Genomic DNA, 20,293 nt, shown 5'->3' on the forward strand with positions numbered 1-20,293 from the left:
CAAGGTACATCCATATCACTAGAAATAAATGAACAGTTAAAACACAAGCATTCATATATTTTGCACAGCATCAGGTTTTCTACCAAACTGAAAATCAGTGAACACACCACTACAATCCCTACTACACACAAGTCATTTGAGTACTAATTTTCTACATGTTTCCTCGTTACAAAGCCAAAATTAAAAAGAGGAAGGCAAGGTGAAATTACTACTCCGTGAAACGCAATTATACATCCAATCAATATTCCCATAATTACATGAAAAACTCCCTAAACTGCAGAATCATATCCATGAGTCCTTTGCCTAATGATCAAAGCTCCCCATGCTTCATGCATGTCAGACTGTCACTCACCAGCAGCAAAACACCTGCATCATAAGAAACAAGAACTGTCATTAGCTAATTAAGCTAGGAATTCAGAAGCAGAAATTTGTCAAACACATTTCTGCACAAGTGAGAAGAGCACATGACACAATAGTGCAGTGCAAACCACAAACCTTCCTCCTCCAGCTCCGGCGCCGGCGCTTCCCGCCGCCGGCGAGCACGAGGGCCTCCGGCCGCACCACCAGCGGCGACCAGAGGCCGCTCTTCTCGTACTCGAAGCCGAACTCGCTGGTGTCCTGGAACTTGCCCAGGAGCTCCTCGCTGACGTCCAGCGGCACCACCTGCACCACGCCGGCGCCGGCGCCACCGCCGCCGCCGCCCGCCGGAGAAGAAGGTGGGAGGCTCACGAGGTCCACGAGCGATGGTGGTGAAGAATGGCAGGTCGACATGGCAGCATGTCCTGGTCAGGGCAGACAGAATGCATGAGGAGAAGGAAGCAAAGGAGACTGATGGAATGATATGGATAGCTGATGACGATGATGATGATTCATGCTGAGGGAAAAAGATTCAGATTGGTGTGTAGTTTGTGTGTGTGTGTGAGGGACAATGGCAGGGAGCAGCAAGCAGAGAGGCAAGAGGCAGGTGAGCTGTTGTGTTTGCTTGGTTGCAGGGCAAGCTAGCTGCCAAGATGAACAACATGCATGTGTGTGTGTTTTTGTGGTTGTGGGGCTGGGAGTGAGAGAGCAGAAAGAATCTCATGCTGCCTTTTCTGCAGTTGGAGATTGTGGTTAGAGGGGACTTTTAACGGATTAGGATTCACGTCCACGGTGACTTAATCATTGACATGTGAGCCAAGGTTTAGAGCAGGTACAATAGCAGACTATAAGCTAGCTGCAAACATATTTTAAGAAGATAAATAAGGAGAGAAGGGTAGCGGGCTACAGATTTGTAGCCAGCTGTAGCACGGACTTCAAGACGCAATGTGTGTATGACATGTGAGACCAGGTATTAATAGAGTAGTATATAACTATTGTATGAATGAGCTATTAGATTGGTTATACATGAATTGGAGCTAGTAGTTGGCTATACTATTAAACTTGCTCTTATGGGGCCAATATATTAGTGACAATTAATGTCACCTGACTTTGAAGGTTGAGGATGCTAGTTTCTTTAAAACATGCATGTAGCATACTATCTCTATCCATAAATATAAATATTTCTAGCGTTTAAAATTTTTCCTTAAATATAAACATTTCTACAGTATTATATCATTGAGTATGATGTTTCTCAAAATATCAAGTTTTGGGGCGTATCAAGCAATTTCACAACAACCTTAAATCCTTAATTTTCACGTAAAGGCTTATATTTGTGGACGGATGAAGTAACTACTGTCTAAAATCATTTAACTTTATAACTAATGTTTCGAGGGTAACCCAAATAGAAACATGCTCCTATAGGATTTTCTCTTTACCGGTGTTCAGTGTTGTGCATGCAGGGCTGCATCATTAGTGCATGCATTGTGCTAGGCCAACTTTTCACATGCCTGTTAATTTTAATTAACTAAAAGTTGATGACTCTGGTTAACTCCTACTAGTACCTTTCAGAACAGGTAGGCACAAGATCTGCTGGTGTGTTTAATTAGCCAGGCATCAGCTATAATGGAACTTTGCTTTCTTTCTTCCTTTCCTTTCCTTTCCATATGCTTCATGTGATGCATCGCTGTGATGAGATGAGATGAGATGGAGATGGAGTGAGATATCTGAATCTGGATTGGTTCGTACGCATGATGGCAAATTTTGCAACAGGGGGATGGGATCATGGACGGTGTCCACCCATGCAATGGTGACCATACCCATAGGGCATTGGACCATAAGATGCAAAAACGGCCTCTAGCTAGAGCGATTCACGGTTGGCACGAGCCATGAGATGCTTCCACGAGGTAAGAAGGTTGCGTTCTAGACCGTCCGATCGTGATCCAACGGTATGTAATAATTCGTTTGAAAAATATAAGGTGTTAGATTTTTACAGTCTCCAACCTTACACTTCGACATAGTGTATTATCAACAATTATAAAAGTAACATCAAATGAAAATATCTTCATAAACGAATTTAACGCTAAGTGACGTACTAGTCAAAATTTTCATATATTGACTTTTTGAAAAACAAGAACGCATTATATTTTCAAACGGGGAGAGTAGCACACGATAACCAGAGAAATGAAACCCCCTTGCCATTATGCAATTAACTATATATGGACTGAGACTTTCAGTTTATGGGCCTGAGCTTGATTAGGTTAGTTAGGAAAAAGTACAAGAAAAGCAATTGGCATTCATGAGAATAATATGATGTTCTACTATTCTCTGGGCATCCTGATTCCTGAAGACATGAACAGATGAACTGCCAGTAGGTACGTGACCCTACCCCAATCTTTTCCGATCCATATATATAGGTAGGTTATTCAGATCAACAATGCTGACGAGATTACGAGAAACGTCAAATCCAACCAAACTGATGTAGAAAAAAGTTAGGCGCAGCGTGATTAAACTAATCTCTAGTTAAAATGACTACATCAACTCCATCAAGAACCTTATCATATTTGTATAGCAAGATTGGCTCCTTTCTAAGTAATGATCATGAGAAGTAATGCGTGACATGTAGTACATTGTAGCCAGTTGATGTTAACTTCTGAGCAGATATCTCCATTCCAGATTTTTGAAAGAATGGACAAATGGATAAATAGGGACTTGTTTAGTTCCTATTTTTTTTCCCAAAAACATCACATCGAATCTTTAGACACATGCATAAAGCATTAAAATAGATAAAATAAAAAATTAATTGCATAGTTTTCATGAAAATTGCAAGACGAATCTTATGAGCCTAATTAGTCCATGATTAGCTATAAATGCTACAGTAACCCACATGTACTAATGACGGATTAATTAGGCTTTATAAATTCATCTCGCGATTTTAAGCGAGTTATGAAATTAGTTTTTTCATTCATGTCCGAAAAACCTTTCTGACATCCAGTCAAACATCCGATGTGACACCCAAAAAATTTTCTTTTCGCGATCTACGGGGAATTTTTGAAATGGTGCCATGCATTCAAACAACTCACTCAAAGCCTCCCAATAGAGAGCAATAAGGGGGAAATTTCCAGAAAATAAGAGTGAACATCTCGCATGCCCCACATGAAACAGCGTCTACAGTCTACAACATCAAGAAATCTAGCGGTACTGGAAGGTATAAAATACCCCAAGCTTGTTTCCTAAACACAGCAAATAGTTTTTCCATCTTCTGAAAAATGTTAGCATTCACAAGATACAGAAATACCGGTACTATGCTAGAGACCAGCGAGAGCATTCAACGAGATCAGGCATCGCAATGTGGCTTTGCCCCCACAAATAAAACGGAAATCTAACACCAACTTGGTGCCAGATTATATCAGTGTGTGCATATGCCTTCAATCCTGTGAAAATAATACAAAAGTTGTAAGGAGAAGCAATTGATATCATGATGGCATATGAAATAAAAGCAAAACTATACAGCAAATATTATCATTACCTCTTCAATTGGGGTGCTTTCTTCATTTTGCTTCTTCTCATCCGCCCCATTTTCTTGGTTCTGACCATCTGTCTCCATCTTTTCAGTTTCCTCTGAAGCATCAGCCATATTAGCATCTGGCTTGGGGATTGCAAATTCAGCAGGAATTTGGCCAGTGCTCAGTGCCTAATCATCACAGTAGTGAAAAAGAAATGTGAGCCCATAGTTAGCTGTTCCAAACTGTACAAAGCGCAGGAGCTAAACGAAAGGACATGCTACCTTTTCAAGCCTTGCAACCTCCTCAAGTGTCTGAGAATTCACAATGGCAGCCTGCAGATGGAATAATTGTTAAACCTTGAATTTTGCAGGTAGTTGTACTATACCACCATACATAGAAGATATTGACATCAACAGAGAGCCATACACATATCTAGGAATGCCAAATGCCACACTAACTACAAACAGTTAGAGTTTAGAATTATCAAAGTTAAAAATCAAGAGCATACTAACAAGCCAGTAGAAGCCATAGCCACAATCATTTTTTTAATGCAGTAGCTAAATAATATAGTTATTTGCACAGCTTGCAATAGTACCTTGATAGCTGTGATTTGCTCAGGTGTTGGAGCAACTACTTTTGGACCCTGCTCCTCCATTGTGGTATCTTGAGCATCCACCACCTGTCCAGGAGTAAAAGTTTTGGCTGGCACCTTCTTTGCCTCTTCCTCTGCCTCCTTTGAGTGAAACTTCTGTGCTGCTGCAATTCTCTCCTACAAAAACAAAAGATCTCACGCATAACTTCAGAAATTAACACAAATACATGCACACTAGATAATATTAAAAATAACACGTAAACTAAAAGGCATTCATGTATTTAATTCATTGCGACACAAAGTTAAAGAGTCGCTCTTTTGCCCTTTTTCCTGCCAGCACTTCTGCAGTCCATTCCAAAATCATTTTGGCAGTCATTCCAAAGGAAATGAATGAACAACCTGTGGGGAATAAGTAAACTAATCAAGCAGCAACGCAGTTTCTGCATAGATCCACATATTTCAAAATGCCTTTGTGAAAAAAATATATGTACAATAATATAAACTATATAGGCTTGCAATGCTGTTTAATTTTGAACTCCTTTGAAATAATCGTATGCTACATACTTGCATAAATAAAACATGCAACCTTAATGAGTGTTATGTCAATACATGCAAAATATCACAATATGTATTTTATGGCTCCATTAAACATTTAAAAATAAGAAGCGATTAACTTATGAAACATTGATATAAAGAGAGTTCACAGAAGCACCATTGCACATAGAGCTAAACGAAAGGTGTTTACTGTTTAGTGCTAGAAACTACCATTAGAGATCAAATGGAAGAAAATACTGAGAAATTTAAATAAAAATAAACCATTCAAAATAGAAGTTTTTACAGAAACTTCAAGAGAACAAAACTAAGACTAAATGATTAACAAATTTCATACAAAAACATATTTACATGAAAAAGAACCTCAGCATTGCTAACCTGTTGTTTCACTTTCTTGAAATCCAGCAACCGCAAATGCTTCAATTTATGGATCACATACAACCGGTAGTCTGGCTGCTTGGTTACAGTATTATCAAGTAAGCTAAGAAACTGAAGCTTTGGAAGAGATGCCAGGGGATCGATCTCCGCAAGATTTGTAAGACGATTGTTTGTAAGCACCAATGTATGTAACTTTGGCAAGAACTCTAGAAACAGGAGCAACTGAAGGTAAGTTCTGGAGCAAAATTATGAAAATGATAAACAGATCATAACAAGATAAAATATATAATCTTACCACCAAGATTGGGATTGATACGTGTGATTCTGTTATTGTTAACTAACAGAGTGCCAAGACGATTCAAGTACGGGAAGTTCTCAAGCTTGACAATCTCATTGTCTGACAAGTCAATTGTGTCAAATTGGTCCTATTTGAGAGCAAAGTAACAAAAAGAAGTGTTAAACATGCTGGAGAAAGAAGATAATAAAACAAAAGCTGGGTCAAATACTGAAATGAGAATGAGTATTTTTTGGGATATCAAATCAGATCAAAATGACCATACTAGTTATTTAACTATCAAGTGATTGACATGACAAAGGAAAACCAAGAAACATGTCATTCATAACAACAGAAAGTATGCCGTTAACATACTAATGCTTTGAAATTACATGGGCACATTGTACAACTAAAAGACAGCTCTATCAGCAAAAAACACTAAAAGACAGCTCTATCAGCAAAAAACAATGTGTGGGACTTATTTCCTCTAAACTTCCATAGAAGAAAAACATGCAGAACCTCAAAAAATTGCCAAAAAGAAGAGAAGTGCTAAGCTACCTAGCGTCAGCATGTACAGACAAATTTTAATGCCCCAAATTTTGTAAAATTATTATGCAAAGCACTTCAAATCGCAGCGTTGTTAACACATACTCAACTGAGAATATGAGTTTTATTCCATTCCAGAGATCGAAAAAGATAAAATTGACCATACTGATTATCTAACTATAGGTGATTGACATGAGAAAGGAAAACCAAGAAATGTGTCACTCATAACAACAAAAAGTATGCCGTTAGCATGCTAACGATTAGAAATTCTATGGACACATTGTACATATAAGATAGCTCTATCAGCAAAAGAAAAAAAAAGTTCTTCCAGACTCATGTGGGACTTATTTCCTCTAAACATCCATAGAATAGAAACATGCAGAGCCGACAGTTATCAAGTCCTACAAAAAGTGACGACTGGTGCTACAGTTAGTCCTAAAGTCTTTGAGGGAACACGACTTGAGGGGGCACGACTCCATGTGCTGGCCGCAGAAGACGCAATGGAGTTGAGACTTGAGCGAATGCTTGGGAGGCCTGGTGCCTTGGCCTATCAGGCCCTGCTGAGTGAAAGGGAGATTGAGAGCTCATTGGGTCCATCAGGCGCAGCAAGTTACTAGTAACAGACTAGAAGTAGAAGCAATCTATGTATGTAATAACAACCTGATAGAGTAGTCAACTCAACGACTAGTCCTCAACTATGCTCCGACCAGTCTACTACCCAGTAGACGGTATCTCAACCCGACTTTACAACTTAACAACCATGGCAGAACCTCAACAAAATGCCAAAAAGAAGAGAAGGGCACACTCATATGTTAGTAATCTCTCATACCTATCGTCAGCATGTAGAGACAAAATGCAGTGCCCCGAATTTTGTAAAATTATTTTGCAAAACACTTCAATTGCAGCTTTATTAACACAAAATTGACGCTACGAACTTAGTAGCATTATGTACTACATTTCTTGCATCACTACCTAGGGCACACCCATATCTACTAATCTCCCATACGCTACATCCAAGAGTAAAGCATGTTCCACCACCAATCCAAGAACCCATCATAATACTTCAAATGAGACAACAATGGAGCTAAGGGAAGAAAAGGCTTGCGGAAGCTGGTGGAGCTCACCTCGGTGGCGCCCAGATTCTCGATGATGGGGATCTTGTTACCTGCCAAGGAAAAGAAACACAACAGACAAATTAAACTACCGAGACGGAGGGAATGAAAAAAGAGGGCCAAGAACACTAAACCCTAGATCTAGCGAGCAGGGAGGAAAGAGCGCGCAAACCTCGGATGTCGAGCTCGCGGTCCTTGACGGCGTTGAAGAAGTGCGGGCTCTTCCATATCAGGTCGGCGGTGAGCCTCACCATGGCGCGGCCGGGAGGGCGGGCGGCGGCAACAGCTTCGGGTCAGTCGGGCTACAAACTCCCCCGCGGCGCGAGGTCGAAACCCTAGTGATGACGAGGAGGGGAAGGAACGGCAAGGCGGCCGGAGCCCTAGCAAACGGGAAGGCGGCGAGGGGAGGAGGTGGAGGAGGGCGGCCGCATGCTCGCTCGGGATGGCGAGGCGGCGGCAGCGGCGGCAAAGGAGATGTGGAGGCGGGGTGGGAGAGGGTTCAAGGGTAGGGCTTTTGTGGCGGTGCTTTACGATGACACCCTCGTAGTTTTTATTAATTGAAGAAAGCGTGGATTTTAAGCAAAATCTGCTCGTTTGTACGGTGAGAAACAGCTGATTGTTCTAGAAAAATAGGGTTTTCGCTTATAGTTTATTTTTTAATTTTATAACTATAGCTTCTCAAAATCTGAATGAAATGTAGTACTGTTTATGAGAGCTTCTAATTCTCGGAGAAAGTGCAGCTGGCAAAAGCTCCCCAAACATGGATCATATAGCTACGACAACCTGACCCAATGGGGACACAAGTCAAAAAATGAGCAAATGTCGACCACTTATATGTGATAAAATTGTAATATCTCGAAATTTAACTAGGTGTATGAAAATTCGGAGGGATCATTTGAACACTAAGAAAAAAAATCATTTATGCAATAATTTAATTGTATTATGTGGAAAAAAAATAGGACTCCATCGGATGGCTGATTGAGCTAGGGGCGTTTCAGCCGAAGCCCATCAGATGGCTGATTCGATTAAGCTCATTCAGCCAAACGAAGTGAGCGCACAATGGTTGTGTATCCAACTCTGGCAACAAATCCTATGATCCTTCTAGTGCTCACAGCCCCACACATGGAAACACCTAAAAAGAAAAAAAAAACACGAGCGGTTGGAGGTGACTAGGCCAACGGCGGAGGCTACAACTAAATAGCCACAAAAGATCACCAACACTATACTGGATTATGTCAAAGAATTGCTTTTCATAGAGCCGTTAAAATCTCCGTATGCCAGAGCCGCCCAGTCACCACTCTTATTAGCGATCTCCAATGTACTCTTATATAAGAAAACCCCAAAGAACGATATACTATCAAAAGAAAATGAGAAGATCCAAGGAAGAAGGAAGAATCTGAGGTCTCACCAACCCAATTTTAAACCATCATACCAGAGTGCATTACACAAGACATACACTCAGGAGAGAGTCATGAAGCAATAGAAACAAATTATGCTGAGGAGGTCTTCTACCATGCTCCAATCAGCTCGCAAACCAACTTTCAGTGGCCGTGTTTGTTAATGATGCTTGCATCAAGCATAGAAAGTCAAGCTATATCAAATTACACCCAGTTCAATTTTCTTTGATATCCATTAGAGAGTTAGCCCCGAAGAACAAAGAGATACAGAATTTGCATATAAGAATAACCAAGTAAAAAAAAGCATAAAACCAAGTGATGGACTGACGACACAAGTAAAACCAATAATGGTGAAACTTTAAATGAAAAGCAAACAACAATGTGAGATCTTAAAAGAAAAGCCAAATCCATCAAAACAATGATCGATGAAGACAAAATGAATAATTAAAAGGGAAAACAGAACAACGAGAGCAAGCAAAGAACACGAATGCTATTTGTCACCTGCCATCACATGCGTCCGGTGATGATGACAAGAAAGGATGAGTGGTGTGGGGATCTACTCCCACCGTCCCATAGAAAACGAATATAGAATCGAATATGACACATTCTAGCACTTTGAATATAGATAGATATATGTTTAGATTCGTAGTACTAGGATATGTCAAATTCGGTAATAGATTTATTTTTTATGGGACGGAGGGAGTACTATTTTGTGGAATTGTTTGCCCCCTGATGACCTATTATTTATCGTAACAATGAGATAAACTAGTAAAATCATAAAAAAAATGTTCCAAAAAAATTTAGATAACATATTATTAGGAGTTTAGGACCACACGAAAAATTTATCAACAACCAGGACTATCTAGTATTTCCTTTTTCATCAGAAAAACTGATTTATATCAATTCATATATTTTTAGTTTTCTGTGTGGAACCCAGTGCCTTCTTAAAAAAAGTATCACTACTTTTTTTTTATTTTCAAAAGGACCATTATGCCCCTCCGCATGCCCGGAGCAGTTTTCCCATTCAGCCTTTCTCCCGTCCACGCGCCATATCTCTCTCCCCCTCAACGGCGACGGCCGCCGCCCTCGGATCCCGGCGAGAGACAACCTTCTACCTTCCTGCCCCCTTCTCTCCCCTTCGAGTTCCACCCCTTGCAGCGCCGCTGGCCCGCCCCCTTCCGGCCTCAGATCTGTCAGGCACGGCTATGATTGACGCGCGGGCGATACAAGGTCGTGGGCGCGGCGGCGGCGGCGGTGGCCGCAGCGGCGGCGACTCGAAGCTGTCTACGCGAGCTTGCCGGAGGTCGAGATTATCTTGGTCGTGGGGGACCCAGCTTCAGCGCGTCGCGGCCTCCACCTACCTTCCCTAAGATTCCCTCTCGTCTTCTCCTCCTACTTGGTTTCTTGGGACCAAGAGAAATTGTACGCCATGCTGCAAGAATTCACCTCAAGTTTGCTTTGATTTCTTAATCTGATTCGCCGTCCACACACACGATGCGATCAGCTAGGCTCGGCCACCGCCCGTTTTGGGATTCTTTTCCCCTTCCCCGTTGTACATATTGTGATTAATTGCCCTTAGTTCAGAGCAGTTTATTTAGTATCGATGTTGATGCACACGCTGTGGTTAGAGATTGTTCTGCTGGCTTATACACGAGCAACGGAGGATTGGGTACGACCAATTCAGAGAATTCGTTAGCTTATGTACTTTCCTCTTAACCGAAACAGCAATTGTGCTTGTAAATTGGTGGCACGGTGGTGTTGCCTAGTTTTATGGTCCTAGACTTGTCGATCCATCAGTTGAAAAAATGTAGTGGAATCTTACAAGTTGCTACTTGCCAGAACTTTGCTTTATTATCGTAGACGATTAAAGGACCATAACCTTCTTTAGTATACATAAGTGGCGGACGTAGGATTTTATAAATGGGTGTACGATAAACTAATCTACTTATAAAAAAAATAAACTATCTATTTGTTATACAATATTATCTCTAAATAAATATAAAGCCCAATATATCATAAAAGTTGGACTAGAAATAAACTAAATCTTATTTTTATCTTTAAATCTCATTCTAATACATAGACATGTAACTAGTAAGACTTTGTTTGCAAATGGGATAGAGATAAATATTGTCCATCCATTCATCACACCTCATTTAATCCTAGCCATTCATCCATTTCTCTTTCCCAATCCCTACTCTCATAACTCATTTGCCAACACTACAACAAAAACATTTTGTAGAGGCTCTTTTGTAGAGACAATTTTCAAAATACCTCTAAGTTTTGAAGCTCTATAGTCTAGAGACACTTTTTAGAGGCATTTTTAAAATCACCTAAAATATTTATTTTTACTATAGAGACACTTTAGAGACATTTTTAAGATACTTTGTTAAATTTATCTTTTAGAGACATCTTTTCGACACTTTAAAATTTGCCTCATACGTAAAGGCACTTTCTTAAGGCATTTAAAATAATGTAAAGACATTTTTCCAAATATTAATATATATCAAGTAACTAGATATAAGTAACACAAATCACATATTTACATTTAATTATATGAGGTTGAGATGGTTAGTACATTGAAGATAAAAAATGATCAACTCAAGAGGTCATGAGTTCAAGGATTGGTAAGGGATAATATTTTTCTTTCTTTTTCATATTGATTTGCTATATTTGCCGTAAATTCTTTCTTTTTCATATTGATTTGCTATAGTTGCCGTAAAATTCACCAAATGGCACTTATAAAACACTCTTCAAAATGTCTCTATAACATGGTAAAGGCATTTTAAAAATGTCTTTATAGTATTAGGAAGGCATTTTAAAAATGCATGTAAAGGCGTTTTAAAAAGACACTCTTCAAAATGTCTCTATAACACTGTAAAGACATTTTAAAACTGTCTTTATAGTATTAGGAAGGCATTTTAAAAATGTCTCTATAGTATTAGTAAAATCTCTCTACAAGGTATATTTGTTGTAGTGCAAACACATCCTAATTAGAATATCCGTAAATTCTTTCTTTTTCATATTGATTTGCTATAGTTGCCGTAAAATTCACCAAATGGCACTTATAAAACACTCTTCAAAATGTCTCTATAACATGGTAAAGGCATTTTAAAAATGTCTTTATAGTATTAGGAAGGCATTTTAAAAATGCATGTAAAGGCGTTTTAAAAAGACACTCTTCAAAATGTCTCTATAACACTGTAAAGACATTTTAAAACTGTCTTTATAGTATTAGGAAGGCATTTTAAAAATGTCTCTATAGTATTAGTAAAATCTCTCTACAAGGTATATTTGTTGTAGTGCAAACACATCCTAATTAGAATATCATCACTCACTTCTTGAACAATCCTATCTTCCTATATAAAGCAAAGCATGAAAGAAGCCACATCATGGCATGTAAGAAGCCACATCATCAATAATTCTAATTCGTAGAGACAATTCACCAAATGGCACTTATGAGACACTCTTCAAAATGTCTCTATAACACTGTAAAGGCATTTTAAAAATGTCTCTATAGTATTAGGAAAATGTCTCAACAATGTATATTTGTTGTAGTGCAAACACATTCTAATTAGAATATCATCACTCACTTCTTAAACAATCATATCTTCCTATATAAAGCAAGTCATGCAAGAAACCACGTCATGGCATGCAAGAAGCCACATCATCAATAATTCTAAGCCGTTGGATCGCATTAGTACATAGTTATCAGCCGTTGGATCAAGAAGCTACTCATCTAGTCACCTTCTTTTAGATTATAAGTAGGCGTGACATTGTTATCCATTCTGTACATAATATTATGTTTTCTCCTCCCAAGCAATCCAAGATAATGCAAACTTATCTTCTTTATTTAATATGAAATTATTATATAAGATATGAATTTTGTTTTGTTATAAACAATTGGATAACATAGAGTAATTAGGCATTATTAATCCAAACTTATTTTTGAAATAAGCTTGAGATAAAGTAAAGATGTGCAAACTACTCTAATTATGACGGCATGTATATTGTGCATGAAAATAACTTACGTATATCATAACAATACACAATGACGTTTTAAAATAATAAAACATGAATTGTATTGTAATAGCAGAGGCTATATATGAAGCCACATTATCATTTATTTTGTTTATATACAGAGTTACATCTAATTATTTAAAACATTGATTTTATTTGATGATAAAACTAGCAAATCCCGTGGCAAGGCGCATGGTGCCAACTAGTATATATAGAGCATTATTATCATTGGATTCTCAACAAGTGTCGATCTCTAATTCATCTATAAAAAATTATATGATTATTTATAGCATTCTAGATTATGTTTAATAAAAATATCTTTCCACTTCTTAGAAAACTAGTTAGGTACCTTATATAATTACAATATTATTAACAAATATACTAATTATTATTTACTCATGTAAAAACATAGATAATATATATTACAGAGCACACACATATGAGTTAGCTACTAGTATTCATGTGCAAGTACTAGTGCTGATTGTAGCAATATTATTATAAAAAATAAATAAGAATGAGAAAGCGAGAAGAAGATGGAACAACAGAAGAATATAAGATTAAAACTTTAGTTTTACACCGTATTAAGACGAAGAACAATTTTGTTAATATTAGTATATTATTGATTAATGTGAGTATATACCATACCATGAATGTGAGTAACTTTTTCCCACGTGTGTTTGAGCTAATGACTAAACCTCCTTTTTTTTTCTTACCTTCTTTCGAAGTTCTCCTAATGTGTTCGGTAAAAAAATGTTTTGTTTTGAATAAAATAAAGAAACATTTTTTGACTAGATTATTTTTTAAGAGAATCCACTATGTGCCGCTTACTTTGTCCTTGTACTATAATATGGCACTGAGTTTGTTAAGTTATACAATATGCCATCGTATTTTGCTTAACCTCTATAATATACGTCACCGTCCATTTAGACTTCGTTAGTACTGTATAATTTTGTTCTAATGACCGAAATATCCCCGGGACAGAAATTCCAAAATTTGGCTGAATATTCTGAAATATCATATTATAAACAAGGCAGAGAAGATATTCATCTCAAACTTTGGAAGTTTTACAATCTGATATTTGGAATTTTTCGTCCCATGGCTATTTCGGTCATTATGATAAAATTATATAATACTAACAGATGCTAAGTAGACAACGATGGTATGTTATAGAAGTTAAACAAAGTGCGATGGCATATTAGAACTTGACAAACCTAGTGACATATTATAGAATAAGGACAAAATCAATAACACACGATGGATTCTCTATATATTTTAGGAAAAATTAGAACCATGCCATTATAATTTTGCAAAATCTGATATATGTCATCCTGACCCACATGTCATTGACTCATGTGGGTCCTACATGTCATTGAGATACCGATGGCATATCTCAAATTTTGAAAAATTATAATGGCATGGTTCCAAATTACCCTATATTTTATGGTTGTTTAGTTCATTACCTATCTACTATCGTGCAACATTTTTATAAAAAGTTAAATCTTATGCTATAAGTTCATATCATACACATTAAATTACATACACTTATAATATAATTTTCAAATTATACAATGCCATCTTCACATTTTATAGGAGAAATATGAAAAATGATTTATTATCTATTTAATTATGAGAAAAAGTATTAGTCCAAATTAATGTATATGTAGAAAAAAATAATATGAAAGAATTACGGAAATACCTACAATCGTATATCATGCAGTAAGAAAAGGAGACCACAATCGAATCCCTTATTGTTGAGCAAAATTGATGGCATTAATTTTATCTTTTTTTAGCTAAATCTATCTGACTATAATTAATCAGCCCGTGTTAGTAGAAGTCTGCATCTTCATGCATCAATATATCATAACTCATAACTCATAAGACTATTAGTAATAGCCAAGTACACTGACCCAACAATACTTAATATATCACAAGACTATCGGGTAATGGACAACTCATCTTTGATTGTATATCACAGGAGTATCGGATAACAGACAACTCATCTTTAATTGTGCTAAAGAAAAAAAAGTAAATTATAGTTCGTACTATGTATTCTTAAATGTTTTCATATTATGTCAGCCTTTAACCATTCTTTTCATTTACAGAACAACTAACTTTACATTTCAATTTGGACCAACCTATTTCATCCATCTCCAAGTCCAATGACTCTATAACCACACACTAACTCTCTCTTTCTCTCCATTTTATTTTCCCCCGATAGTTGGGGAACCGCTAGATCCAGCAAGAAGGAGCCTGGATCTAGCGTCTCCACTCTTCATCGGGTCGACTCCTGCCTCCGTGAGTCGCTACAATAGTATGCATGACAAGAGGGAGAGGAAAAAAAGATGGCTCATGGAGTGCAACTAGAGGGTGCAGTTGCGCATGCAAAGACAGAGAGGAGAAACGATGGTGGCTCATAAAGAAAGAGTGGTGGTGGCGGTGCGTGGAGTAATAGTTAGTGGTTACTGGTAGTATGAAGAGTTTGTTGTCGACTCAAATCGCTAACTGAGTTTGTTAATTTTTAGAATGTGGACCACTAGTCATTATAAAGAAATAGTCATTATAAAGAAATAGCTAGTCTTATAAAGTAGTAAAATATTGAGATATCATAAAGGTGAGAGTACTCGTCTAGAGCTTTTAACTTTTTACCATTTTTAAAATATGGTAATTAAGAATTTACTACTCACAATCTATAATACGTGGATCCTTATGTGTATATGACACGAGAATGCTCCTTCTCGGTCGCGCGAGGGGAGGGGAAAAAATCGGTCGCTCCACCCTTCCCCCATCACGTGCGCACCAGCAATCTCTTTGGGCCCCCACCACATGTCCCCTGTCCCCACCTGCCACTTGTCCACACACACAACTCTATTGCAACAAATCACCCACATATTTTGAAAACCCTATATTAAGGGAATTTGGTTTACTTTTTGTTCCACCAAAAAAGTTTCACGTAGTGTACTCATAATGTTTCACTATGTATAGATCTAATGTTGCAGTGAACTAAAATATTCCATTGCAACAAAAAAACCCACATATTTTGGAAACCCCCTATTAAGGGAATTTGATTTATTCTTTGTTCCACCGAAAAATGTTTCACCTAGTGTACTTATAATGTTTCACTATATATGGATCAAAAGTTGCAGTGAACTGAAACATTCTTTCACTATTTGCTGAAACATTGTTTTTATATAAGGTAAAACAACACCCAATTGAAACGAGTGAAATATTTTCGATCTACTTAGTAAAACAATTCCGATATACCTGGTGGAACATCGTGCAACATTTAAAAATAATTCAATAATAAGGTAAATTTTTTTTCGTCGAAATATATGCCTGTGTGGCCTTGTTTTGAAGATTTAATTGCAGCGAATTTAATGATGCAATCGGATTATGATATGGATAAGTAATTTAAGAGAAAAATCAGTTTAAAATAGTTTTTCACGTAAAGCGTCCGATTTTTCTCCAAACCGATCAGACGCACGATCCGTAGACTCGTCCGTCCGTATATACATGTGGGACCAGCGGTAAATTCTTAATAATTCCCAATAGTAAGAGTCTGAGCGTCTTCCCCTTCCCTTTGTGGCGTAAAAGAAAGAAAAGAAAATCTCCCGTCTCTTTGTCTCCTCCGCTCCTTGCGCCGCCGAGACGAGTCGCGGCTGAACAGGGGAGGGGCGGCGATCTCCATCGGGGCGAGCAGAGCAGGGGAGAGGATTCATGGTGAGCATCCGCATCCTCTTTCTGATTCATCTCTCTCTCTCCCATCGGGACTACTTTTGTCTGGAATTTGCTTGCGTTCGTTCGTTCGTTCGTTAACCCTAGCTTCTCTTCTAGATCTGGAAGAAGCTCTTCCCTTAATTTCAGAGCCTTAACCTTAATACAAGTAACAGTTTGTTTATTCCCCGAGAAGTTTGAACCCCCATGTCCCAAGTTGGATCCGCTCCTGTACATAATATTGGCAGCTTGTGGCACTCTTGAATGGAGGTCTTGGAAGATACTTTAGTACCTGTTCTATTAGATTGGTGTGTTATAGGCCCTGTGTGGAATACAAGAATTTTGCTCGGTTTTCACCTTTAATTTTCCTTGTATTTCCACCTTGTTTTGTTAGATCGCTGTTGCTCACTTGCTTGCAATGTACCGTTATCTGAACATCATATGCTTTTTTTCTACTTGTGGACAGGTTTATCACTCTAGCTTTGTTGATGACACCGGGATTACCAAAGCATGCGGCTGTCCTTTGCTTCCACTAAAAACTCATATAAGGGGCCCAGCGCCAGCATTCGATCAAGGTATACTGACACGGTGACAACATAAAATACATTGTGATATACTTCCGTGGTTTCACTCTGACAGAACCATGCCAAGCTGCTGATTTATGTCGTGCTATTACAGACAAGGCTGACATTGTTGATGAAGCAATTACATTCTTCCGAGCAAATGTCTTCTTCAAAAACTTCAATGTGAAAAGCCCAGCAGACAAGTTACTGATCTATCTGACATTTTACATCAATATTGCCCTGAAAAGGCTGGAAGGTTGCCGAACACTGGCTGTTGGGACAAAGGCAATCATTAATCTGGGTTTGGAGAAAGTTCCTGTGCCTGGGGAACCAGGGTTTCCCTTCCCTGGTCTTTTCACTCTACCCCAATCTCAGGAGGAAGCAGGTATATGACTTCATCCGCCACTACCACATTTGTGTGCTTGTATTCTCTTTTACTCCCTCCGGGTTGATAATACTTGTCGTTTTGGACAAGAGCACGCTTTCCAAAAAACAACTTTGGCCATTATTTTTAATTATAATATGTATAAAGGTGTTAACAAATATATGATTTTATTAAAGTACTTTTTAAGACTAATCTATACATGTAGTCACCATATTTTAAAAATGATTCATAATCAAAGATTCTAAAATTTGACCTCACCCTTGTCTAAAACGATAAGTATTATCAGTCCGAAGGGAGTAGTTTCTCAACTGTGTGAAATCATTGTTGCTTTTTATTCCTAGAGAAAAGCTTGCCTTATTTCTCGAATAGTTAGTTTTTCTTCTTTTCCCCCAATTGTTTATCCATGCTGCTTTTCTTCTATACCATACTATTTGTCCTGGCTAGGGAAAAAACAAAAGAATGAAGCCTATTGGAAATTTAGCTTTTGTGAGATTACAAGGGGACCTTTCCAAACTACAGCAATTTATGTCTTAGATACTTTTATTTTGGATTTAACTAAATCTGTAGTGAACTCCTTATTTGATGTCCTGTATATATGTTTTTTTTTTGTCAATTTCTATGGTCTAAACTATAAGTCTGCTCTGGGTATAGAAGCAATAAGTTGCTTACTGACTATTGACAACTGTTTTTAGGAACATCCAAGTTGTAATTGCATCAGTTTTTTTTTTACTTCTAGGGACTAAATAAAACAGTAACTTTCCATCTCTCATGGAATGTGATCTCAATTAAGCATTTCTCTGTTGGATTCAGAACTATTGAGGAATTATCTGAAGCAGATAAGGGAGGAAACAAGTGGAAGGTTGCTTAACTGCGCATACAGAGCTAATGGTACTCCAAACAAATGGTGGTTGGCTTTTGCAAAGAGGAAATTCATGAACATTGTCATTCTTTGAAGTATAGGTATTTTCCGCGACATGTTTGAGCAATTGAGCAGCTTGTAGGAATGGTAATTGCACTTGCGTACTTATTTCTGCGAATACTTTAGAGAATTAAAGGAACGACAATGATTCTACACCTCGATTGATGGAGCCAAAGGTTCTAATGAAACAATGGATAGAATGTCAACAATTTGTTTATTGCAATGGATGAACACAAGGACACCTTTCAGCTGTTATGTTGAATTTCTATTTTTCATTTTTATTGTACTCCGTCCGTGCCCTTAAATTGGGCATGTATTTTTCAGATGATGTTTGAATAGCGAATGTTCCGTGTAGGACATTTGTACAGATTTAATCAGGTGTAATGAGAATGTGAATATATATTTTCCTGATCCCTCTTTTTTGTATCATTCGTGTTAATCCTTTATCTGTTTTTTTTTCAATATGATTATAAGATATGGAGAAACCTGGACGTGCGCTTCCCTGATCTTGCCAAACGTTGGGAGTAAACTGCTGCTTATAAACACCTCAAGTGTGAATTGGCATGGTTAATTTCATTATTCGATGAAGCATTCTTTGATACAAGGTGCTTATAAACGATTTGAATGCAAAGCCCATTGCATCACTGAGACCTGAGGTGATATTCAAGCTCTATGGCTTGTCAGTCACCATGTCATTCGACACAAAGGATATCTAATGCCAGGTGTTCATACATAGATTCAGAAAAACAAAATATCATTCGACACAAAGGATATCTAATGCCAGGTATTCATACATAGGTTCAGAAAAGCATTATTGACCACCAACGCAACGCCCAACAGAACTGTTACATTGTGTAAATCCTCTTCGACAAAAAAAAAAGAAAAAAGAAAAAAAAAGGAGAGAGAGAGAGAGAGAGAGAGAGAGAGAGAGAGAGAGAGATCTCAACCTGATCACAGAGTTAAATCCCATGACATAAGGACATCAGAAGACTAAAATGTCGTTTTTAGCGTGTTTTTACCATCTAAAAGTTCCATCATCCTGGCATGAGCAAATCCAACGTGTTGCTTCAGCAATCTTCATCAGAGTATAATAAACTGGCTAATTCAACAACCATCTCCGGGTCTTCCTTTCTACATGTTTGCCCAGCATAGTAAATAATATGTTGGTGTTCAAAAACAGCTAGGTTTGGAAATTAGCCCAGTTACAAGCTTTCCAGATAGCATTGCACAAAGATTCTCACCAGTAAATAGCCAGTTAGTTATGGTTCTGCAAATAAGGCAGAAAAGGGGGCTTTACATGTGACACAAAAAACAGGTTCAGTCCATGCATTTCTTACCATATTACATATATGAAGATAGCTGGCTAAAAGTAAGACGAAGCATGATATGGTTGAAAGCATCAAATTACTTCCACAAACACTACACAGGATAAGAAGAGGAAACCTCTTTATTGTTTTTAAACCCAGACCAAATTTTGCAGCACACCTCAGATGAACATGTTTCCAAACCTCCCAGGCACCTTCTCAAATGTGTGGTCCTGAGATATTTAGTATTAGCATGAAATAGGTACCGTAATTTTTGTTGGGAATCCATGCTATAATTTTCTAAAGAATGATGATTATATAAGCTAATAAAAAGGAACTTGCTCAAAAACCAAGTAACTAACAAGAGATATTACCCATTGAATGGATGAGATAATCAATCAAAGTATCAAACTAACGATGTTGCAAAGAGCATGTATGATAAAATTGTCAGGCCATCACAGTTGGTATGTGTCACACAATCTCATTGGTTGAATTTGATTTGAAAAGTTAAATTTGTTTGAAATGGTAGGCTTGTAGAGATATGGCCAAAGATATCCACAGCTTTCAATGGAAGTTATCTTTAGTCCCCAGTCCTCTACAACACATCTATCTACCAAGGATTGTACAATGGAGATAACTGGCAATAAGAAGGGCTACCACTCAGCATACAGATATTAGTCTAA

At 37.8% G+C, this 20,293-nt stretch overlaps 3 protein-coding genes across 4 annotated transcripts; 1 reads left to right on the plus strand and 2 right to left on the minus strand.

The window, feature by feature from the left end:
- Window positions 1–29: 29 nt before the first annotated feature.
- On the minus strand, window positions 30–1,111 carry LOC4328822 (uncharacterized). Its single transcript, XM_015769269.3, has 2 exons — window positions 496–1,111; window positions 30–366 (listed from the first exon to the last, which is right to left on the minus strand). Exons 1-2 carry the CDS (start codon window positions 769–771, stop codon window positions 349–351), a joined length of 294 nt encoding a protein of 97 aa, XP_015624755.1. The 5' UTR covers window positions 772–1,111; the 3' UTR covers window positions 30–348.
- Window positions 1,112–3,451: 2,340 nt separating this feature from the next.
- LOC4328823 (U2 small nuclear ribonucleoprotein A') lies at window positions 3,452–7,798 on the minus strand. The gene is made up of 8 exons (XM_015771842.2): window positions 7,487–7,798; window positions 7,327–7,367; window positions 5,678–5,807; window positions 5,383–5,588; window positions 4,456–4,629; window positions 4,142–4,192; window positions 3,884–4,048; window positions 3,452–3,788 (listed from the first exon to the last, which is right to left on the minus strand). Exons 1-8 carry the CDS (start codon window positions 7,566–7,568, stop codon window positions 3,783–3,785), a joined length of 855 nt encoding a protein of 284 aa, XP_015627328.1. The 5' UTR covers window positions 7,569–7,798; the 3' UTR covers window positions 3,452–3,782.
- An 8,509-nt stretch (window positions 7,799–16,307) lies between these two features.
- LOC4328824 (actin-related protein 2/3 complex subunit 3) lies at window positions 16,308–18,732 on the plus strand. 2 transcript variants are annotated; one of them, XM_026023340.2, is made up of 4 exons: window positions 16,308–16,445; window positions 16,906–17,014; window positions 17,118–17,387; window positions 18,124–18,732. In XM_026023340.2, exons 1-4 carry the CDS (start codon window positions 16,443–16,445, stop codon window positions 18,132–18,134), a joined length of 393 nt encoding a protein of 130 aa, XP_025879125.1. In that variant the 5' UTR covers window positions 16,308–16,442; the 3' UTR covers window positions 18,135–18,732. The 2 variants fall into 2 exon arrangements, with proteins under 2 accessions (XP_025879125.1, XP_015626361.1); XM_015770875.3 differs by having other exon boundaries at window positions 18,198–18,732.
- The last annotated feature ends 1,561 nt before the right edge of the window (window positions 18,733–20,293 follow it).

This window comes from Oryza sativa, chromosome 2 (genome assembly GCF_034140825.1).
Source record: "Oryza sativa Japonica Group chromosome 2, ASM3414082v1".
In the NCBI taxonomy this organism is placed as follows: domain Eukaryota; kingdom Viridiplantae; phylum Streptophyta; class Magnoliopsida; order Poales; family Poaceae; genus Oryza; species Oryza sativa.